Source organism: Jaculus jaculus, chromosome 2, assembly GCF_020740685.1.
Source record: "Jaculus jaculus isolate mJacJac1 chromosome 2, mJacJac1.mat.Y.cur, whole genome shotgun sequence".
In the NCBI taxonomy this organism is placed as follows: Eukaryota; Metazoa; Chordata; class Mammalia; order Rodentia; family Dipodidae; genus Jaculus; species Jaculus jaculus.
This window is the reverse complement of record NC_059103.1, coordinates 80,719,625-80,738,478: the sequence shown is the minus strand read 5'-3', so window position 1 is coordinate 80,738,478 and position 18,854 is coordinate 80,719,625. Positions and strand designations below refer to the sequence as shown.

At 36.3% G+C, this 18,854-nt stretch overlaps 1 protein-coding gene across 2 annotated transcripts in view; it reads right to left on the bottom strand.

Annotated features, from left to right (window-relative positions):
* The window catches only part of Grid2 (glutamate ionotropic receptor delta type subunit 2), a 1,510,676-nt gene that overhangs the window by 182,049 nt on the left and 1,309,773 nt on the right, over positions 1 to 18,854 (bottom strand). For both annotated transcript variants that reach the window (XM_045143055.1, XM_045143054.1), the window contains exon 14: positions 13,848 to 14,014. In XM_045143055.1, the coding sequence (XP_044998990.1) occupies positions 13,848 to 14,014 (167 nt within the window). The remainder of the gene's footprint in view (positions 1 to 13,847; positions 14,015 to 18,854) is intronic.

Sequence of the window (18,854 nt, the reverse complement as noted above, 5' to 3'; positions counted from 1 at the left end):
TGAAACCTGGGTTTTTGGCTTTGCAGGCAAGCACTTTATCTGCTAAGTCATTTCTCCAGCCCTACACTGAGTTTTGTTAGGCACTTTGTCTCAACAAAGAGAAGTCGCTGATACATCACACCAGCATTAAGATCTGACTTTGGATCCTCAGCACCCATTTGCAACCAGCATGGAAGGATGTCTGTAAACATTGTGCTGTGGAGACAGAATAGGAGGATATCTAGGCTGGCCAGCTAGGCTAGCTGAATCAATGAGATCTAGATCAGAGTTAGAGTCTGCCTCAAAAATAACATGGAGAGGAGTTGAGAAAGGCAACATCATTTTGACTTCCAGCCTCCAGAGTACACATGCATCCACATACATACAAACCCACACATGTACACATACATACACATAAACCTGAACACACACATATGCATACAAACCTGCACATACACACACACACACACACACAAACCTGCACACACATACCCATACTTATAAACCTGCACAAACATACATTCATACAAACTTGCATGAATGCACACACACACACACACACACACACACACACAGACAAGCACACCACATACCCATGTGCCCATGCAAGAAAATATAACAGCTTAATCTTTCTGATGCAAATGGCAAGTTTACCATGCCAGGGGCTGAAGTCTTCATTCCCCCTGGTTCTTAACCTTATTTGAGTTTATATTTAATTACCTAATGTAGTGAATTGTCCCAACCACCCACTTACTTGTTCTGAACAAAGAAATCCTCTATCCCAGTCTTCTTCCCTCATAGGCCATTCACTTTCCAGTTCTGACCCTTTCATCACTATGCTAGCCTGGATCTATATGTACCGTGATAACCTCATCCATGACCTCTCTCTTCTGACAACTCTCTGCTTTTGCACTATCCTTCCTGTACTCTCTTTCCTCTCTACTGCCTTCTCTCCCTTCATCTTACTGAATTCTCAATAATATTCCTCCTTTCTTAGCAGTCAAAACTCTGCACTCATTCCTCTGGTTTTCAAGGCTCCACTGTATATCTGAGTGTGGCTAATGCTAAGTTTCTTTGTCTATCTTCCTTTTGTCTGACCAGGCATTCCTTAAACCCGCAAGCTTCCTCCTAGTACACACATATGGCTGGATTCTTATTTACTGAATTCTCTTCTAATTTTATATTTGAGAGTATGATCATATGTGCCCACCCTTGTATAGATCTATCTTTATTATCTATCTATTCTAGTTATATTCTCTTCACAGTATATTGGATATGAAATTATCCCACTTGTTTGGCTTTTAGTTATTTCTTGTTACTTTCTCCTCCCAGTTTGCACTACAAAATAAATTTTAGGAAAATAATAACTTTGTTAATATTGATAACTATTTTCTTTCTATAAAACTAAAAGAGAGCCAGCTGTGTTGGCTCACACCTAGTAATTCCATTACTCAGGAGGCCAACCTGGACTAAATATTGACTTCCAGGTCCTTCTGGGTTACTGTGAGACCCTGTTTCAAAGGTACACAAACAAAAAAGAGGAAAGAATAGAAAAATGGTCTCAGTCAAAATTTAGTGCTTTCTCAATAAATATTCATTGAGTAAATAAATCATAATATCCAATAAATTTCTTGGTTTAGGAATTATGAGAATAGTGCTCTCTTTTTTCCTTTCAACATCGCTTAACAAAAATTTGCTATATATATACTAGGTATATATTATGTATGTATTGTAGAAGATATAATGGGGTTATAAGTTTTTGATTCACTCTAGACCAAGCTAACCTGGAACTTATAATGACCCTTCTACCTCAGTGTCCTACTGCTGGGATAAAAGGTATGAACCATAACTCCAGGCCATGTTTTGTAATACTTGTGAACTAAGAATCTATAAAGTTTAATATATCAACTATGAACACAAAAATGATTATCAAAAAAGTAGCATCTCAGCTGCATGGAAGATAAAATATGGCAATAAAAGACAATGTTTTATGGCTGAAACTAAATATGTAAGGGATGCTTTATGTGGAGAGAAGTCATGAACTGGGGCTCATAGTGTGCGCAAAATGGGCATAGGTCTGGATGGAGAGGGGTAACTATATTCCCAGGAGACAGGGGCATGATGAATTCTGAAATTCAAGTGGGCCGGTGGCTGTAGAAAGGACAGAAGAAGAGCAATGACAAGGCAGCAGCTCTGGTACAGCCCTCCTCTCTACCTCAGTGCTGCTTGCTCCATGATAGGCCTGTGGTTTTCCTCATCTTAGTACAGGTGTGTGCCAGTCTAGTCACTGCTCCAGCCTCTTCCTCAGATTCCCTCCTGATATTGTCACCTGTCTATTATATCCTTCTCTGAATTTGGTACCATCCAGAAGGGCTTCAGTTTCATTAAGTTGACCAAAATTAACACTTTGACCTCAAGCCAGTGTCTTCTTCTGGCTTATTTTTATTAATGACTTCCCTAACTGGCAGCTAGAACAGCTAAGGAGTCCCTACTCACTCTGGTCTTCTTTCCTTTGCTCTCTGTCCAGCTGATGGTCCACATGACATCTGCCTTACCTCCCTTTCTCTTCCATTTCCATTAGCTTCACTCTCATTCAAGCCTTTCATTTTCTTAGGTCACACGGTTGTTCCTCCACTCACTCAAGAAATTCATTCATTTGCTTCTTCATTCTTCAAGCAATATTTTCAAATGTTTACTTTTTTGTAGGATTTCCTTTAAATGTTTGGGATACATTTCTGAATAAAGCTTCCAGTTTTCTTGGAGCTTATGTAACTGATATAGGTTGGCTATTTAATTGGCACCACTCATTATATTAAATTCTTCTTAAATTTCATTGGTTATATTATTTTTGGACTGTGAAGTTCTAATAGTGAAAACAGTATGTATTAGCATTAAAAAGAAGGCACACTGAACAATGAAACTAAGTAGAGATCCTAGACCCACATAGCCAACTGATTTTCAACAAAGTTCTCAGAGCATGTATGAGAGAATGGGTAGACTTTCCAATAAATGGTATTTGGAACATATGTCTGGATTACTTTTTAGAATGCATAAAACACCTCTAAATGTTGATAGTAAAGTAACTAATAACCTTTACTAATAACAGTAATGTCACTAATAATGACATTAGAATGAAACATTTTTCAAAGGTGACAGAAGGATGAGAGTTATAAAAAAATCAATACAACTAATCATCAGGGGAACATCAATCAAAACCACAATGATGCACCACCTCACTCCAGAAAGAAAGAATAACTACAAAAAGGCTAGAGACAAAATGTGCAAGTGAGGAAGGATATGGAGTAAAGGAAATGCTTTTCCACTGCTGGTGGAAATGGAAATCAGAACAGTCACCATAAAAAGCAGTATGGAGGTCTTTGAAAAAATTGAATAGAACTAGTGTATGGTCTAGCAATTCCATTCCTGGGTATATATACCAATGAAATAAAACCCTTATGTCAAAGACACATACTTCCTGCTTATTATTGCATTATCCATGATGGTCAAGAGATGGAAACAACTTGTGCTCATTAACTGATGAATTTATAAACAAAATATGGCCCATTTAAAGGTCCATACAGGATTCAGCCACAAAAGAGTGAAATGCTACTCTTTGTAACAACAAGAACAGAACTGGACATGATTGTGTGAAGTGAATCCAGGCACAGATGAGATGTAACCCATGATCTCAGTTATGTGTGTATTCTACAAAAACTTTGATGTTGAGAGAAGAGTGGTCCTTTCTATACAGTGGGGAGAGTTGGTAAGACAGGGAGGTAGGAAAAGGGTGATCACTGGGCACTAAATTAAAGTCAGATGGAAGCAATTTCTGTTGTGCTGTTGGACAGGAGGGTGATTATAAAGAACCATGTACTGTAAAAGCTCTTAAGTGATATGACCTGAGAAAATGATAAATATTTGAGGAGACAGGAATATTTACCTGAAAAACATTATGTAGCAAGGATAAATAACAAAGCATCTACTGTTAGCCCACTAATATGCAATTTTTTATTTATATATCACAAACATAAGTAAGAAAAGGTCATACATCTAATTATGGCCAGCTTTTACTATCTTCATTGCAGAGTCCACATGTCCCAGGTTAGAGTTTGGGAAGCTATGAAGGGGCTGCGTGCCACAGGGTTTTCTCTCATCAGTTGTAGTAGAGCATTCAAGGCTACCTTATTAAATATATTCTAATTGGAGAGAATTTGTTGGAAATTTTCTGAAGTAATAGTAAAGTAACTAATAATGACATTAGAATGAAACATTTTTCAAAGGTGACAGAAGGATGAGAGTTATAAAAAAATGATGCAGAATAGAAGAAATTCACAACAGTAAAATTTGTGTTGATTAGCTGAAAATTTAGGAGAGGCTGCCAAGAAGTCAGTGGCCTTTCTCACAAGTTTTATACAGATCTTGACTAATTCATGGAAAAAACGGAGAATTGTGAAAAGTTATTAGAACAAAAATATTCTTAAGAAAACCATTATTCTGGAGAAGGGTTGAAAACCATTCCGTCTTCCAGGCCCCTTCACCAGCCCCCATGTACTCCTGGGATGGCGGTGAGGCTGCTACACAGCACGGCATTTGCACTTGTCTGCTGAGGTCAGGGATTCGTAAATAAAAACCCATTGCATTCCCATCACTTTTAGTAGTTACTCACATTATTCCAACATGAGCAGTTTCATACATTTACAGTGACAGAATAAATTACTAAGGAAAACAGCAAATGAGAAAATCAAATGACAAATGAACACTTTCAGGTATTTTTTTTTTTTCTCTTTTTAAAGTTGGGCTAGAACAGAGACTTATGTTCACTCACCCAGAAACCATTAGTGCATATGCTGCACCTCCTGGGCAGTGGTAGATCATGGGCCTTAGTCTATATGTAGCTTCCTATATTTTTATCTTAGTCCTGACTCATGTCTAAAAAAAAAAAAAAAAAACCAGTTTCATATTAGTAAACATTCAACATGTGAGTAGACAGCCTGACCAACTATGATGTTAAGAGTTGTTCAGATATCTAGGTAGTGAATAGGTAAGTGACAACTATGGATTATACAAATCAAATAAAGATCTTCCATGAAAGAAGAATTAAAATTTTGGCTGACTAGAGTTTCATGCTATTTATATCAAAAGAAGACAAAATGAAAGGAAAACAGTACACTATTGTCTCACAATTCTCCATTTTTTATACATTTATTATTTGCTTCTGATTAGTTGATATATAACATCAATTTTTGATGGATATATGTTCTTTTCTTCTAGAGTAAGACTTCTAGGTTTGGCTGTTTACATTTGTTTAGACTATCTTCCCCTTGCCATCATCATGAGAAGCTGGCAGCTATATGAGTAGGGATGCTGACAAGCTGTATACCAGTTACTGGTGTCCTCACAGGCATATCAGTTAAGCTATGGAAATGTGAGCCCCAGTAGTGCCATGTTTGACAATCGAATTTCAAATGTTGGCCTCAACTCTAATTAGCTTTTTTACTTTGGATATAATAAATTTTTGATTTAGTTTCCTTAGCTGGAAAATAAGGTTAAAATTATTGTTTACAAGTTTATGTGAAGATTAAATTACTTAATATTTAATGTGGTAGTTACCTTCAAGTTTCTGGGACAAAACACCCAGCTGATTTGTAAAAAGGTCTTATTTTGGCTTGCAGTTTCAGTGGAAAGCTTCATGACAGCAGAGAAAGGACCATAGAGCAGAGGCTGGACATCATTTCTTGTGACGGCAGGTGGAAGGTAACAGCAAGTGAGCTGAGCTCTGGCAAGGTAGAGCTGGCTGTAACACCCCTAAGCCCAACCCTGGCAATATAGTTCCTCCAGCAAGTCTCTGCTTCCCAAATTGCCACCAGCTGGGGACCAAGATTTAGAACACATGAGTTTATGGGGAACATCTGACTCAAATACTACAGGGTACTTGTAATGATACCTAGCACGTAGTAAGTCAATACTGAATGCTAAGTACGATTTTAGAATGCAACATAGGTTCTATATGTTAGGAATAAAACATTTTTTTAATCTTCCAATAAGCTTCATGCTATCTTTTCGTATATGTATGAAGTAATGATAATTTTAAAGCAGATGTTGTAGTTACATCTATGAACCTGTTTAACATATTTTTAAGTTAATATTTTGGTTTCCTTTTGTAATGTATTGATATAATTGTATTGAAAATATTTACTTTACTAGTAAGTCTTAGGGTTTAATATCTGATCTTTATAAACAACAGAATTTGGTCAGATGGGGCAGGGGAAGGACACTGCCCTGTGGACTTGAATGGGACAAAGGAGGGACATTGCAATGGGAGATTTGAACAGGGCATGTGAGGAACCATGCACTTGGGACTTGAATGGAATAGGAAAGGACAGTGCTTTGGGAGCTGGAACCAGTGTTTTCCAGAACAGACTTTTATTTAGAGCAACTATCTTGTCAACTTGGTAGGATTTGGAATCACGATGGAAACAGATCTCTAAATGTCTACTGAGAGAGATTCTAGACTAAACAAAATGTAAAAATCTACTTTATCTGTAGGCAGCATCATTCCATGGATTGGGGTCCTGGACTTCATAAAATGAGAAAGGGGGTAAGTAGAAGCATCTATTGTTTTCTGTCTCATGACTGTGGATGCAATGTGACCAGCTGCTTTATCTTCCTTTTGCCATGTCTTCTCAGTAGGATTACCATGACCTTGGACTGGAAACTGAAACAAATCTTTGCTCCCTTAAGTTGATTCGGGACAAGTATTTGGTCACAGCAGTGAGACAGCAACTAATACAGAGAGTGTCTGAGCATGTCAACTGATTTATTTCCTTTTTTTTTTTTCCACATTGTAGGTGATCTGCATGATCTAAATGAATGCTAAGTCCTAACTTATATCTCAGTACAATGCTTTTGTTTCCCCACAATTTTGATTTACTCAATTATCATGGAAGCTCATGTGCATATTCGTAGGATGTCACTATGTTCATAGACCTTTGAGTGTCTATCACAATGAAGCAAATTCTTTGATTTTCCTCAGTCACATCAAATTCACCTCTTTAAAGTATCCTGAACATTTTATTGGCATGTGCATGTGTGTATGGTACATGTGCATGTGTGTATGCATGTTAATGTGTGTGTGTGTATGGTGTGCATGTTTGTATTCTTGTAGATGTACATGTGGATGGATGGATGGTAGTGAACTTGGTACTCACTGATTCAGTTAGACAAGTTAGCCAGACATCTGTGGAATTCACTTGTCTCTACCTTCCCAGTACTGGGGGATTATAGGCATGTGCCATTATGCCTGGAGTTTTATGGGATTTCTAAGGATCTTAACTCAAGTTCTCATGCTTGAGTGACAAGCACCTTATCCCCTGAGCCAACTCAGCCCCCACTGAAAATTTTAAAAGAGTAAAACAGGTCTTAAGGCCATGTATAGTGAGGAAAATAAGTGTTTTGAATTTAAAAGTAATTTAATTATAATGGAATAAATTATTTTCCAGAGAAGCTTGTAATTACTTTGGAATGTGTTTCTGTGTTTGTGTGTGTATGTCATATGTGTATTTACAATAATTACTTGTAGTAATAAGTTCTGAAATATTCTGATAAAACTACCCTTTTAGCCATACTTAACTTATGTCATCGTACATGTTTGTTGTACGGCAAATGTTTTTACTTGTTTGTTTCAGCCAAACAGTACTTACTGATATATAAAAACAGCATAAATCTTTGATGAAAAGGCTGATCCAGCTAGCTCCTTGAAAAGCAGCTAGGGCCACATTTGTGGGATTACTATGTAGCTGAAAAGCCACTGGGTATTCCTGCTAGTCTATCACCCCCAACAAAAACTTCAGTACTTTTCTCAGAAAAGTTTTTAAAAAGAGGTTTGTTTATGAGCATTGTCCTTTTACCTTGGACAGTGCTTCCCTAATGGTGTGTGATGCAAGTATAGGGAAAATAAAATTTTGAATCACTCCAAAATGTCTGATAGCGAGACCTGTGCAACAGTGGGCACAGCTCTGTACTTCCTCCCCACGAGGGCTGTAATTTTCACTTTGACCACTGCTTTGCTTGATTTATCAAGTCACATATTGCCCATGATGATGAGCACTTGTCAAGAAGTCACGTAGTGGGAATATATCTGGCTATGCTTACTTTTGCATCTATATAGACTGAATAAACTCTACGACAAATGTAAATTATTTAGGTTTTCTACTAGAAATAGCAGTCAGATGAGTGGTAAAACCCACAGGATATTTGTTATAAAAGCAGCTCCATACCAGTTTATGAATTTGGGGTGGGGAGAAGGCTGGCAAGTTTACCAATTTCTCTTATATTGAATTTCCATAAATTCAAAAATTTAAATTTAAGGCAAATGTCTTAAAAGTGTGTATGTATGCATATTTGTTTGTGTACATGTATGTGAAGTTCCTTCCTTTCGATGGATTCCAGAAGTAAACTATTGCATGAGAGATGTATAATTAATGAGAAAACACTTTCACACTTCATGCAATAAATTATTTAAATATAAAATATATGCATAAGTCTGTAATGATTTATTTTCTTTATCTAGAACAGAAAATCCAGTCCCAATGAAGGCAGAGGTTTAGAGGTTATGTCCTAGTTCATCTATAAAGATTTTGAAAGTAGTGAGAGGAGAGCAGCACTCCTGGGCTTATGCGGGCACCCTCTCAACAGTAACTGCAAACATCTACATGGCCGACTGACGGGCTGTTGGAAATCACATTAGCTGAGTTATCATGACTTGAAAAGTACTAAGTGCTTTCTGAAAGTGACTTTCTACTCTGCTTTACCTCAAGATTACCTGGAGCTGCTGACAATGGAGGGAGGGCATGCTGCTGGAAGCAGGAGACCAGGCAGCTGCCTGCAGGCCTTTGGATCTGCCTGTGCTCTTCTGGCCTCTGCAGGAGCCTCACATCTCTGAGGATAGTCCCTCTGTCTCTTAGAATACTACAGTAGGCCTGTAGAGGGACTTTCACATTCAGGCCCTCCCTGACCCCCAACTTTAGACTCATTCCTGGTGCCTGGTGCCTCGGGCATGAACTCCTCTCCTAGAGCTCCACAAGCAGGCCACCTGCTGACATCTGTGTGACTTAGGCAAGATACTTATTACCTCTCCAACTGAATCTCACTCAGCCTTCTCAAATTAGAAAAAAAAAAGAAAGAAAGAAAAGAAAAACAGCTGCAATGTGCAGATTTGTAACAATCTTATATGAACTATATCAAGTATGTAGCATGGCAGATGCTTGATAACTACCAGCTGTTGCAATGACTTTTCATTCAACTTCCGCTTCTTTATCGCACCCTGTCAGTATTCTTAGTCATTTCTTCATGGAAGTTGTCCTTCAACACAATGACTGCTTCATTGCTACGACGTCATCACGTGCTTCTCGCTGCTTTATGCGCACCTGTCCTCATATCCAAATGCTACTTACCCCATATGTCTTCTAGTCAAGTCCAATAGACTTTTCCATTTTTGCTGATTTTTTTCACAGAATTTACTGATTTTCTTAAAACATTTCAGCATATGATTTATCCTTTATGCTTTGCTCAAAAATTTCTTATTGCTCAGTGTTTACATATGCAAGTTGACAATGCCATTTCACTCAGCCCCAGGGGCTGGTTTTGAGATTGTGTCTCTAAAGGGAGAATATATATCATTCAGATTCTTTTACAATCGCCTTTGTGCTGATCCTTCTATCTCAAATGAGTGAAGAATATAAGCCAGTTGTATGTTTTGGAAGTCACTAAGTGGACAAGATTGCCCCCCATCTCCTTAAAGAAAAGGGAATAAAAACACCTAGGAAGTATTATCCAAGAAGTAAAGTGTGAGAAAGATTAGGATAAGAGTAAACAGATTGAATATGCTTCAGAATTCAAGGAAAAATTCAAGACTCCATATTGTCATAGCTTATAGTACAAGGGGAAAATTTAAAAAAAGTCATGTCCATACAGCATAAACTAATTAAAAATGAGTAGAAGTATTCCCTAAGTGATCATTTGAAGGAACTTATTACAATACAATACAATGTATGCCATTTATGTGAAAGGAAATATATTAGAATCATTAAGAGCACCAAGCATTGAAGCCCAATTACCTGATCTCAACTCTAGTGACATTTGTGTGAACCTGGAAGAGTTACTTTATCTCATCACCTCCCCATTTCTATATCTGTAAGATGAGGATAGCATTGGTTTTTACTTCAGTGCAGTAGTATGAAAACAAATTCTGTGTAAGTATATGATAGGTTGGTACTTTTATTTTATACTGCAGAGTAAACATAAATGAAGACAGAGTTCATAAGCGTCAATTCGGAAATCTTAACCTTTCCTTCTTTTATTTTTATTTTTATTATTGTGGTTTTGCCTCAGTAATTTGTCCCATTGAACTAATTTCAAACGTGTTTCTTAAAAAAGTAAAAGAGAACTGTGGTTCATTATATTTCTGAAAATCCTAAATTCCTGTGATTAGGTTGAAAAATTGTATCATGTGCCTGTGCCATTGTCATGAGCCAAGAAGAATCATGCCCATGTGACTTGAAGCATGTCACTGTTTTGTGCCTTGCTACATGTTCAGAGCTCACAGGGAAGAAGCCACAGGCAAATGTGGACCTCTTCTTGATGAACCACAACATTAAACTCACCTTTTAACTTTATTCATACCTTCCTTTTAAGGTTTAAAAACCCAAGTGAGCATATATTAAATGTGCAATATGTACCTTTTGGTTATCATGTTAGTCTTTTGAATCAATGGTAGTAAGTTGATTTTATCAATAGCACAAATAGATCTGTCTTTAAAAACACATTGTTTCCTTTTACACATTAATGAAATATTTTACCAATTAGTATATTTTGCATTTCTTATAATAATTATTACAAAAAGGCCATATATAGCATTGACAAACAAGTAAATAAGAACTAGTAAGCATTCCAATATATATGTAACCACAGAACTTGCTATGTTTGGTTTTCTTGGTGCAAACAAAAACTAGATGATTTGGTAGCAGAACTTAACAGTCCATATACAGACAAGTGTATTAGTGTAATAGGGAACATTTACAGTAAATTCTGTATCTGATCCTATGAGATGTATGTACTTTTAGCTTTTGCTATGAAGTTCTCTGTGGGTGTGTGCACATGTGCCCATACACGCAGTATACAGGTCAATGAAACACTTCTAGAAAATTCTGTGGTTATGTATGTCATAGCACTTACTGGTTCTTAAAAGTAATTCCTGTCTACATCCACTCACAATCAATTTACAGATGGGTGAGCTGAACCTGATCTTTTCAACATGTAGGCTTACCTACTTGGGATATGCATCTGTAGCATAATTGTCACATATTAAACATGTACTAAACACATGTGCAATATTGCCTGTGATTGTCCCAAAGTGTCTCTATAATATATAAGCATATAAGAAGCATGGAAAATAGAAGATAATGCATATAGTGACTATCACTCCATTGTCAAATTTTAGATATAACATTTATTATGCATTAATTACACTGAAATAGACAAAAATCACCTGAAAAATAATTAATATTGCTTCTAAATAACTCTGAATACTATCATTTTCATTGATTACAGTCATTATGCCAAATAGTAATCTAGTTCAGTGTATCAAAGCTGGATATAATGATTTCCACAGTGTACTATAGTGGTTATATTTGGTGTTCTTTACAATTTTGAAAATTATTTAATCAAAAAGATGTCTTTTCTCTAATAGCAAAATGGAATGAGGACAAATATTTTCCAAGTTCTGGCAGAGAGTTTGGGTAACAAAAAAATGCACATATGATGAGCTGGTCACATTTCTCTCCTGACTCTCCCTGTCTCCAGAAGTATGGGATTCATGGAGTCATTATTAAAGAACTTCCAAAAAGTACAATGCAAACTTCCTATATCCATATAGAAATACAGATCAAAGGAAAATAATGCCAATGATTCCCATCAGTTGTTAGGAGTAGACTTGATCATGCTTTTTCAGGATTAAAATGATAGCTGACAAATCACAGGGATAGGAGGAAATGAAATTCTTGGTGTGATTTACTTAATATTTCTCTCATTGTTATTATTTTTGTACTGTAGTTGTAGCACGCAACATTTAGAGAGCAGGTCTAACAAAGAGCATCTTTAGTGAACTAAAAGCCAATTAATCATAATGAATAATCAATAGTTGTTTTCACTCCCTGTGTAATGTTAAAGATTCACTGAACTTTTCTGAGGGCCTTTGGGCATGAAACTCTATCACTTTTCATTAGATCATGCTCTTCTAGCCTCACATACAGAATGAAAACAATGCCATCATCCCTCAGAAGCTGATTTTTGCTGTCTTTTTGCCTTTGCACTTCCCTTTGCCCAGTTCTAAACTAGGCTTTCATTGTTACAGGAAGCCATGCTTGCTGTAGTATTTACCAGCTTAGTCTCATCCTTCACATAAAATTAGATCAACTTTCCCTTCAGTGCCATCTTCCATATCTACTCCTGGACTGTGGAACTGACAATGGTCCTTTGTATTGCACATGGCCTATGATGTAAACTTCAAATTTCCTTTTAGACATGAAGTTTCTCACCATCCTTCAGTCCTTTCTGCTGTCTTCTATCCTCTTCTGTGGTCTTAATATTTTGTGATGAATGATGTATTTGTTTTTCTTACAATCTAGTCTACTGTAGGTCAAGTTCAATGCTATCCTTCTCTAGATAGCTATGACTCATGTTTCCTTGCTTCACTTTATTTACTATGCTGCCCAATTCTTTTCATGGTTCTGCTACACAATTTGCCATGGTATACATAAGTACTATGGATATTTTATATATAGATGTATGTGTCAACACACATTAAAAGAGAAGCCTGTATTGTTTATTACTTCATGTGAATGGGTTTTCTGTGGTTCCTGGCTCCCCTGGGGCCTCTACATATCTGTTTCTCAGGGATTTTCAGCCAACTGCAGAGCAGGGTCTTGAGTGGCCATGAGTGCAATGGGAAAAAAACACCAGGGAGACTATGCCAGAGGATAGCTCATTTATGTTTTAGGGGAATGGGTTTCTAGGTGATCATGTAGTGGCAGGAAAAGGTAGGGGGTATGGGTCACAAGGGGATCGGCTATATGAAGGCTGCTGGCTGATACCTCCTTAACATATAGAGACTTTCCAGATGAGAGATTAAAGGTCATGTGGCCACAGGGAAACTGAAACCTAATCAAGACATACAAGTGGGGGGGTGCAGGGGATGGGGTGGCCTCATTCCTGCCAGTCTCAAGGCTTTCATATGAATTTCATAGAAAAGAAAATTTAACTTAGAGATGGGTATATTATCTTAATAATCCATCACTTTTATTTTTATGACAAAGTCTGCTATATACTTTAGCACCAAATTGGAGTTTGAAATTCTTGCCCTTTCTTTATAAAATTTAGATGGAAATATACCTGTCATTTATAATTCTGTGAATTATAACTTTAAATTGGTCCTAAAACATATTTTATGCTTCAGTGATGTTAGAAACTAATTCTACCAATTCTGTGATATCAGATTTCTGAAAATTTACAATAGATTGTTTAATTACTATTAGAAAGTGCTAGTATGTCTGCTTTATTTGGCATGTAAAAATTTTTAGAATAAAACAACTTATATGCATTAATACTTTCCTTCTGTTTATGTGAAAATACTTCAATACATGCATTAGGAAATAAATTTATTATAAGACAACCACTTCTTTATAATGTTTGTTGTTTATTATGGTCTTCTAACAAAGAAAGAATAAAATGGAATAAACCACATTGGATACCAAGCACTTTGTTTTTGGGTCTAAGTTTCATCTCTTGCTTTGGACCATCTATACAAACCTTACCTTTGTGAGAAAACATCTCGATAAGGACTGCCGTGTTGCAAAGCAATTCCATATCCCCGGTCAGCCACTGTGTTCCCAATAGTGTAAAACGAGCAGTCTGGGTCATTGATAGCCACGTACTCTAATACAGCTGCATCCCATACAAAGGCATAATTTCCATATTTTACCTATGAACATATGGGGAAAAAAGAGAATTTAAGATTAGAAAGTAAAGCTATGCAGACAGTGTAATCATTATTACATTGTCTTCTCAAAATCGTAGGACATGTAAGTCCAAATAAACTCATTCTGAGTAAGAATTTATGATTACGTTGATCCCTGGCTTCTTCCTGGGAATATAGAGAAGGCATAAATCTGTGCATCTAGACAAATAAAATAATCTGTATTTCAAATAAATACTCACTCTTCACATTAAGGAGAAATGCCCACTACTTTGTCTAAAAGCTTGCTTTAATTTTTTGTCCTTTGTCTGAAGTCAATTTCTTATATAAACCATGGACTATAGGTGTCTTACAACTGGAATTAGAATAACTCTCTTGAGAGAAAAGAAACTTTATATGCTGAAAGTGTTATTTTAGTGTGCTTTAGAAAATTTCAACTGGTCCATAATTATCCCCTGCCAAAAGGAAACATTTTCTCCCTTGATGGGCATTGTTTGAGGAAAACAATTCTATAAACTTTGACCATTTAGAGAATATAACTTTATTTTTTTATTTAAAATTTTTTTGTTCATTTTTATTTATTTATTTGTGAGCGACAGAGAGAGAAAGAGGCAAATAGAGAGAAATAGAGAGAATGGGCATGCCAGGGCTTCCAGCCACTGCAAAAGAACTTCAAAAGTGTGTATTCTCCTTGTGCATCTGGCTAACGTGGGTCCTGGGGAATCGAGCCTCAAACTGGAGTCCTTAGGCTTCACAGGCAGGAACTTAACCACTAAGCCATCTCTCCATCCCTAGAGAATATAACTTTATAATAAGGCATTTGTAATATCTTTTAGGGATTATGTTTTCTTACAGTATTCATTCATATGAGTTCACTGTCATGTTTTGGATATGTCATTGCCATTCCAAAGGCTCATGTGTTGAGGAAAGATATTTTATTTTTATTTATTTATTTTAATACTTTAATTTAATTTAATTTATTTTATTTGAGAGAGAGAAAGAGGGAGAGAGAGAGAGACAGAGAGGGAGAGGGAGAGAGGGAAAGAATGAGCATGCTAGGGCTTCCAGCCACTTCAAATGTACTCCAGATTCATGCACGCCCTTGTGCATCTGGTGTACGTGGGTCCTGGAGAATTGAACTGGGATCCTTTGGCTTTGTAGGCAAGCAGCTTAACTGCTAAACCATCTCTCCAGCCCCAAATCTTTTATTTTTAATCTGTATGTATATACATGTGTATATGCATGTTTTCATGTTGTAGGCAGGTGTATATGTGTGCATGTGCAAGTGTGTGTGCATATGTACGTGTATATGCATATGGAGGTCAGAGTTTAATATCAGGTGTCTTCCTTCATAACTCTCAATCTTATTTACTGAGGCATGGTCTCTTTTGAATCTAACACTTGCTAATTTGACTAGTCTAGCTAGTTTCATTGTCTTGGGTATCTCTTCTCCACGTCCTGAATGCTGGGATGAGAGGCATGATGCTGTGCCTGCCCCACATCATACAGTATTGCAGTTCTCAACTTAGTTTATCATGCATGTGCAGCAACCGCTTGACCCAAGGGGCCATCTTCCAAGCCCTTGAAACAATCTAGAGAGTCAAACATGCAGCAAGCCCATTAGAAACTCTAAAGATATTTCCAGTAAGGTCCACAACATTATGCCAGTGATTACTCTAAACGTTGACCATAGTTAATTTTAGCCTATGGAACAAACTAGGAAATAAAATATAATTTCAATGTAGGGGAAAATTATCTTCTAGTGACTAAATTAGTAGCATTATTTGCTGGCATATTTTCAAAGTCTATTAGAATCAACTAACCAAGTATTGGAAAATCCTGAGACTTCATTACATAGATTAGTAACAAAAAGTATATGCAAACTACTTCTTGTCCTAATATTTCATCAATAAAATAATTTGCTTGAGAAAATAACCATTTACCCTACACATAACTATCTCAAAAGAAAGTTAAAAACCTGGTTAGGGACTATTGAAATAAAAATATAATTTTAGAGTAAGAGAAAAAATTGTCTCATAGAGACAAAATTACTAACATTATTTGTTGGCATATATAGAAAGTCTATTAGAATCAACTAACCCAAAATTGGAAAATCCTGAGACTTAGATTAGTAATAAAAAGATATATACAAACTACTTGTTGATCTAATATTTCACGAATGAAATAATTTTTCTTGAAAAAATAACCATTTACCCTACATATAACTATCTAATAAGAAAGTTAACAACCTGGTTAGGGACTATTGAAGTATACTCAAACACCTGGCAAAAGAACTTGCTTCTAGATAATAAACAATGTATTCCTAAAAATGTGATTGCACAATTTTATAGGAAATATCAGTTTTCCTCAGACTATGACAGTGCTTAATGTAATATACATAAAATACCTAAAGGGCACAGTTAGGACTTAGTAAGATATTTGCAAATTTCATTAGAAGAAAACATATTAGAATAGGAATAAAAGTTCAAAAATAATAATGATTGAAGAAGTAAGATACCAAGGAGTATTATGTTATAAGACCTAAAAATAAAATGGCATGGAATGTATTTGAAAATATAAAATAATTAGAACATGAAAAGCACTTTTATATAAATATGTAAATGTACTTTGTAGGTACTTTAATTCAAACTGGTTTGAAAAAATATAAAAAATTCAAAAAATAAGCAGAAATATGTAATTATTTCTAAGAGGTTAGTATTAAAGCATTGTTGTGCTATGTACAAATGTGCATGTGTACACACACACACACACACACACACACACACACACACACACACACATACACACACATATGAATTCCTGTACCATAATATTTTAATAGAATAAAAAACAAAAACTCAAGTTAAGATTTATTGGAAACAATGAATGTTGAATGCCCATTCTCTCTCTATCTACCTCTTTCTCAAATAAATAAAAATAAAAATACTAAACATTGGGAGTTTCCTGGAAAGGTTGGAGGAAAGGGGAAATACTTGGCTAAGTTTCTCTATATTGAGTTTCATATTGTTGGTATTTTCCTGATGCTGAAAAAGATAGGATACCTGCAAGTAAAAGTGAAACAAATGCAAAAGACACATTTGATATACTTACCTGCTGTCTTTAAATTTTTATTTTTTGAATAAAATGATTAACATAAGCACTGTATGGTTTAGAACTTTCATATTACTTTGCTTTGCTCTTTGGATACCAGCCATCTTTTGTGGAGGGTTAACTCCCACTAGAACAATTCTTCCTCAGAAGAAAACATTCAATGCCATTAACAGTGATCTAGAAGTGTGCTTTTTACTAATCCTGACAGTTTCTGCAGATCATAGTTTGAATTCTATGGTTTCAGGTGATAATGTGTAAGCTGTAAAGAACAATTTTATATGCATGAAGCAATATAAAATTTAAAAACTGTGGCTGGAGAGATGGCTTACTAGCTAAGGCACTTGCCTGCGAAGCCTAAAGACCAAGATTCAACTCCCCAGTACCCATGTATGCCAGATGCACATGGTGGCGCATGCATCTGGACTTTGCCGTGGCTGGTGGCCCTGGTGCACCTATTCTTTCTCTCTCTTTCTCATATAAATAAAAATAAAATCAGTAAAAAATTAAAAAACTGTAAGACTCCTGGAAATGATGGAGGAGAGGGGAAATGCTTTGTTAGGTTCCTCTATATTGAGTTTAATATTTCTAGAAATAACCCATAGTCTTTCTCCCTTTCTCTGATCCTTTGCACTAGACAACAGTGTTCAGAGAACAGAGACCCCAAAACTTCTAACAGCCTATGTTGGCTTTTTCAGTTCTTTTTAGTTTCAGTCACTATGGCCTCCTACAACCTATTACCCTTTAATAGTCCCCTAGGAATCTTCCACACAGGGGACAATCTACAAAGTGCTTTAGTATTATTGCTACAGCTTTGTGATCTGAAAGGCACCATTTAAGTGTATAATAATATTATCATTGCCATTGCACATACTGTTTCTAACAATTTAATGTTAGGAAGATTTATGAATGAGTTTTTCCAATAGAGACATATTAAACAGTATGGTGATAGCCTGTTGTAATACCAATGAAATTCTACTTAGTAGCCCAAAGTATTTAAACTTGAAAAAAAAATGTCACTTTTTCTACTATTTTTCTATATATAGGATGGGTAGGGAGGGGAGTGAGGGCAATGGAGAGGGTGGGGGGACACAAATCTAGACCCAAACAGTAATGGTACCATAAAATTCTACATCCTAAAAGGCAGACCAAATGGTTGAACCTTCAACAGGCCCTTAGAAGGAACACCTGAGTCACAAGGCACTGGAGAGGGTATGATGAAGACTGACCTTAATCTTCTACAGTTTCTCTCCCTCTCCCTCTCAATCTCTCTCTCTCTCTCTCTCTCTCTCTCTCTATCCCAACACCTCATCACTGAAGTAGACCAAAAATGAACCCAACATGGCTCAGGGAAATTTTGCAGAAGAGAGGGCAGAAAGAATGTCAGAGCCACATGTTGGGTCATGATATGCAGAGACATTTCCTCCTACCCACAACTGTGGACTAACTCCACAATGCATGACCCATATACCTTAACAAGGAGGGGCGGGGTGGGGTGGGGTGGGTAGGACATGCAGGAAGCTAACAATGGTACCAACTTGATTGTTTTCAATGAGTACAAACTACTTAATAAAAAAAGGCCCTTGACCTTCTCATTGTCTACAATTACTGCTTATTAAATGATTTTGAACCACAAAATTGAAACTATGCAGAAAATATTCATCAGCAAAATCTAAAGTTTTCATTCAAAATAAAGACAATTGAAAAGTAGATCTAGGATTGATCCTGTGGAATGGGT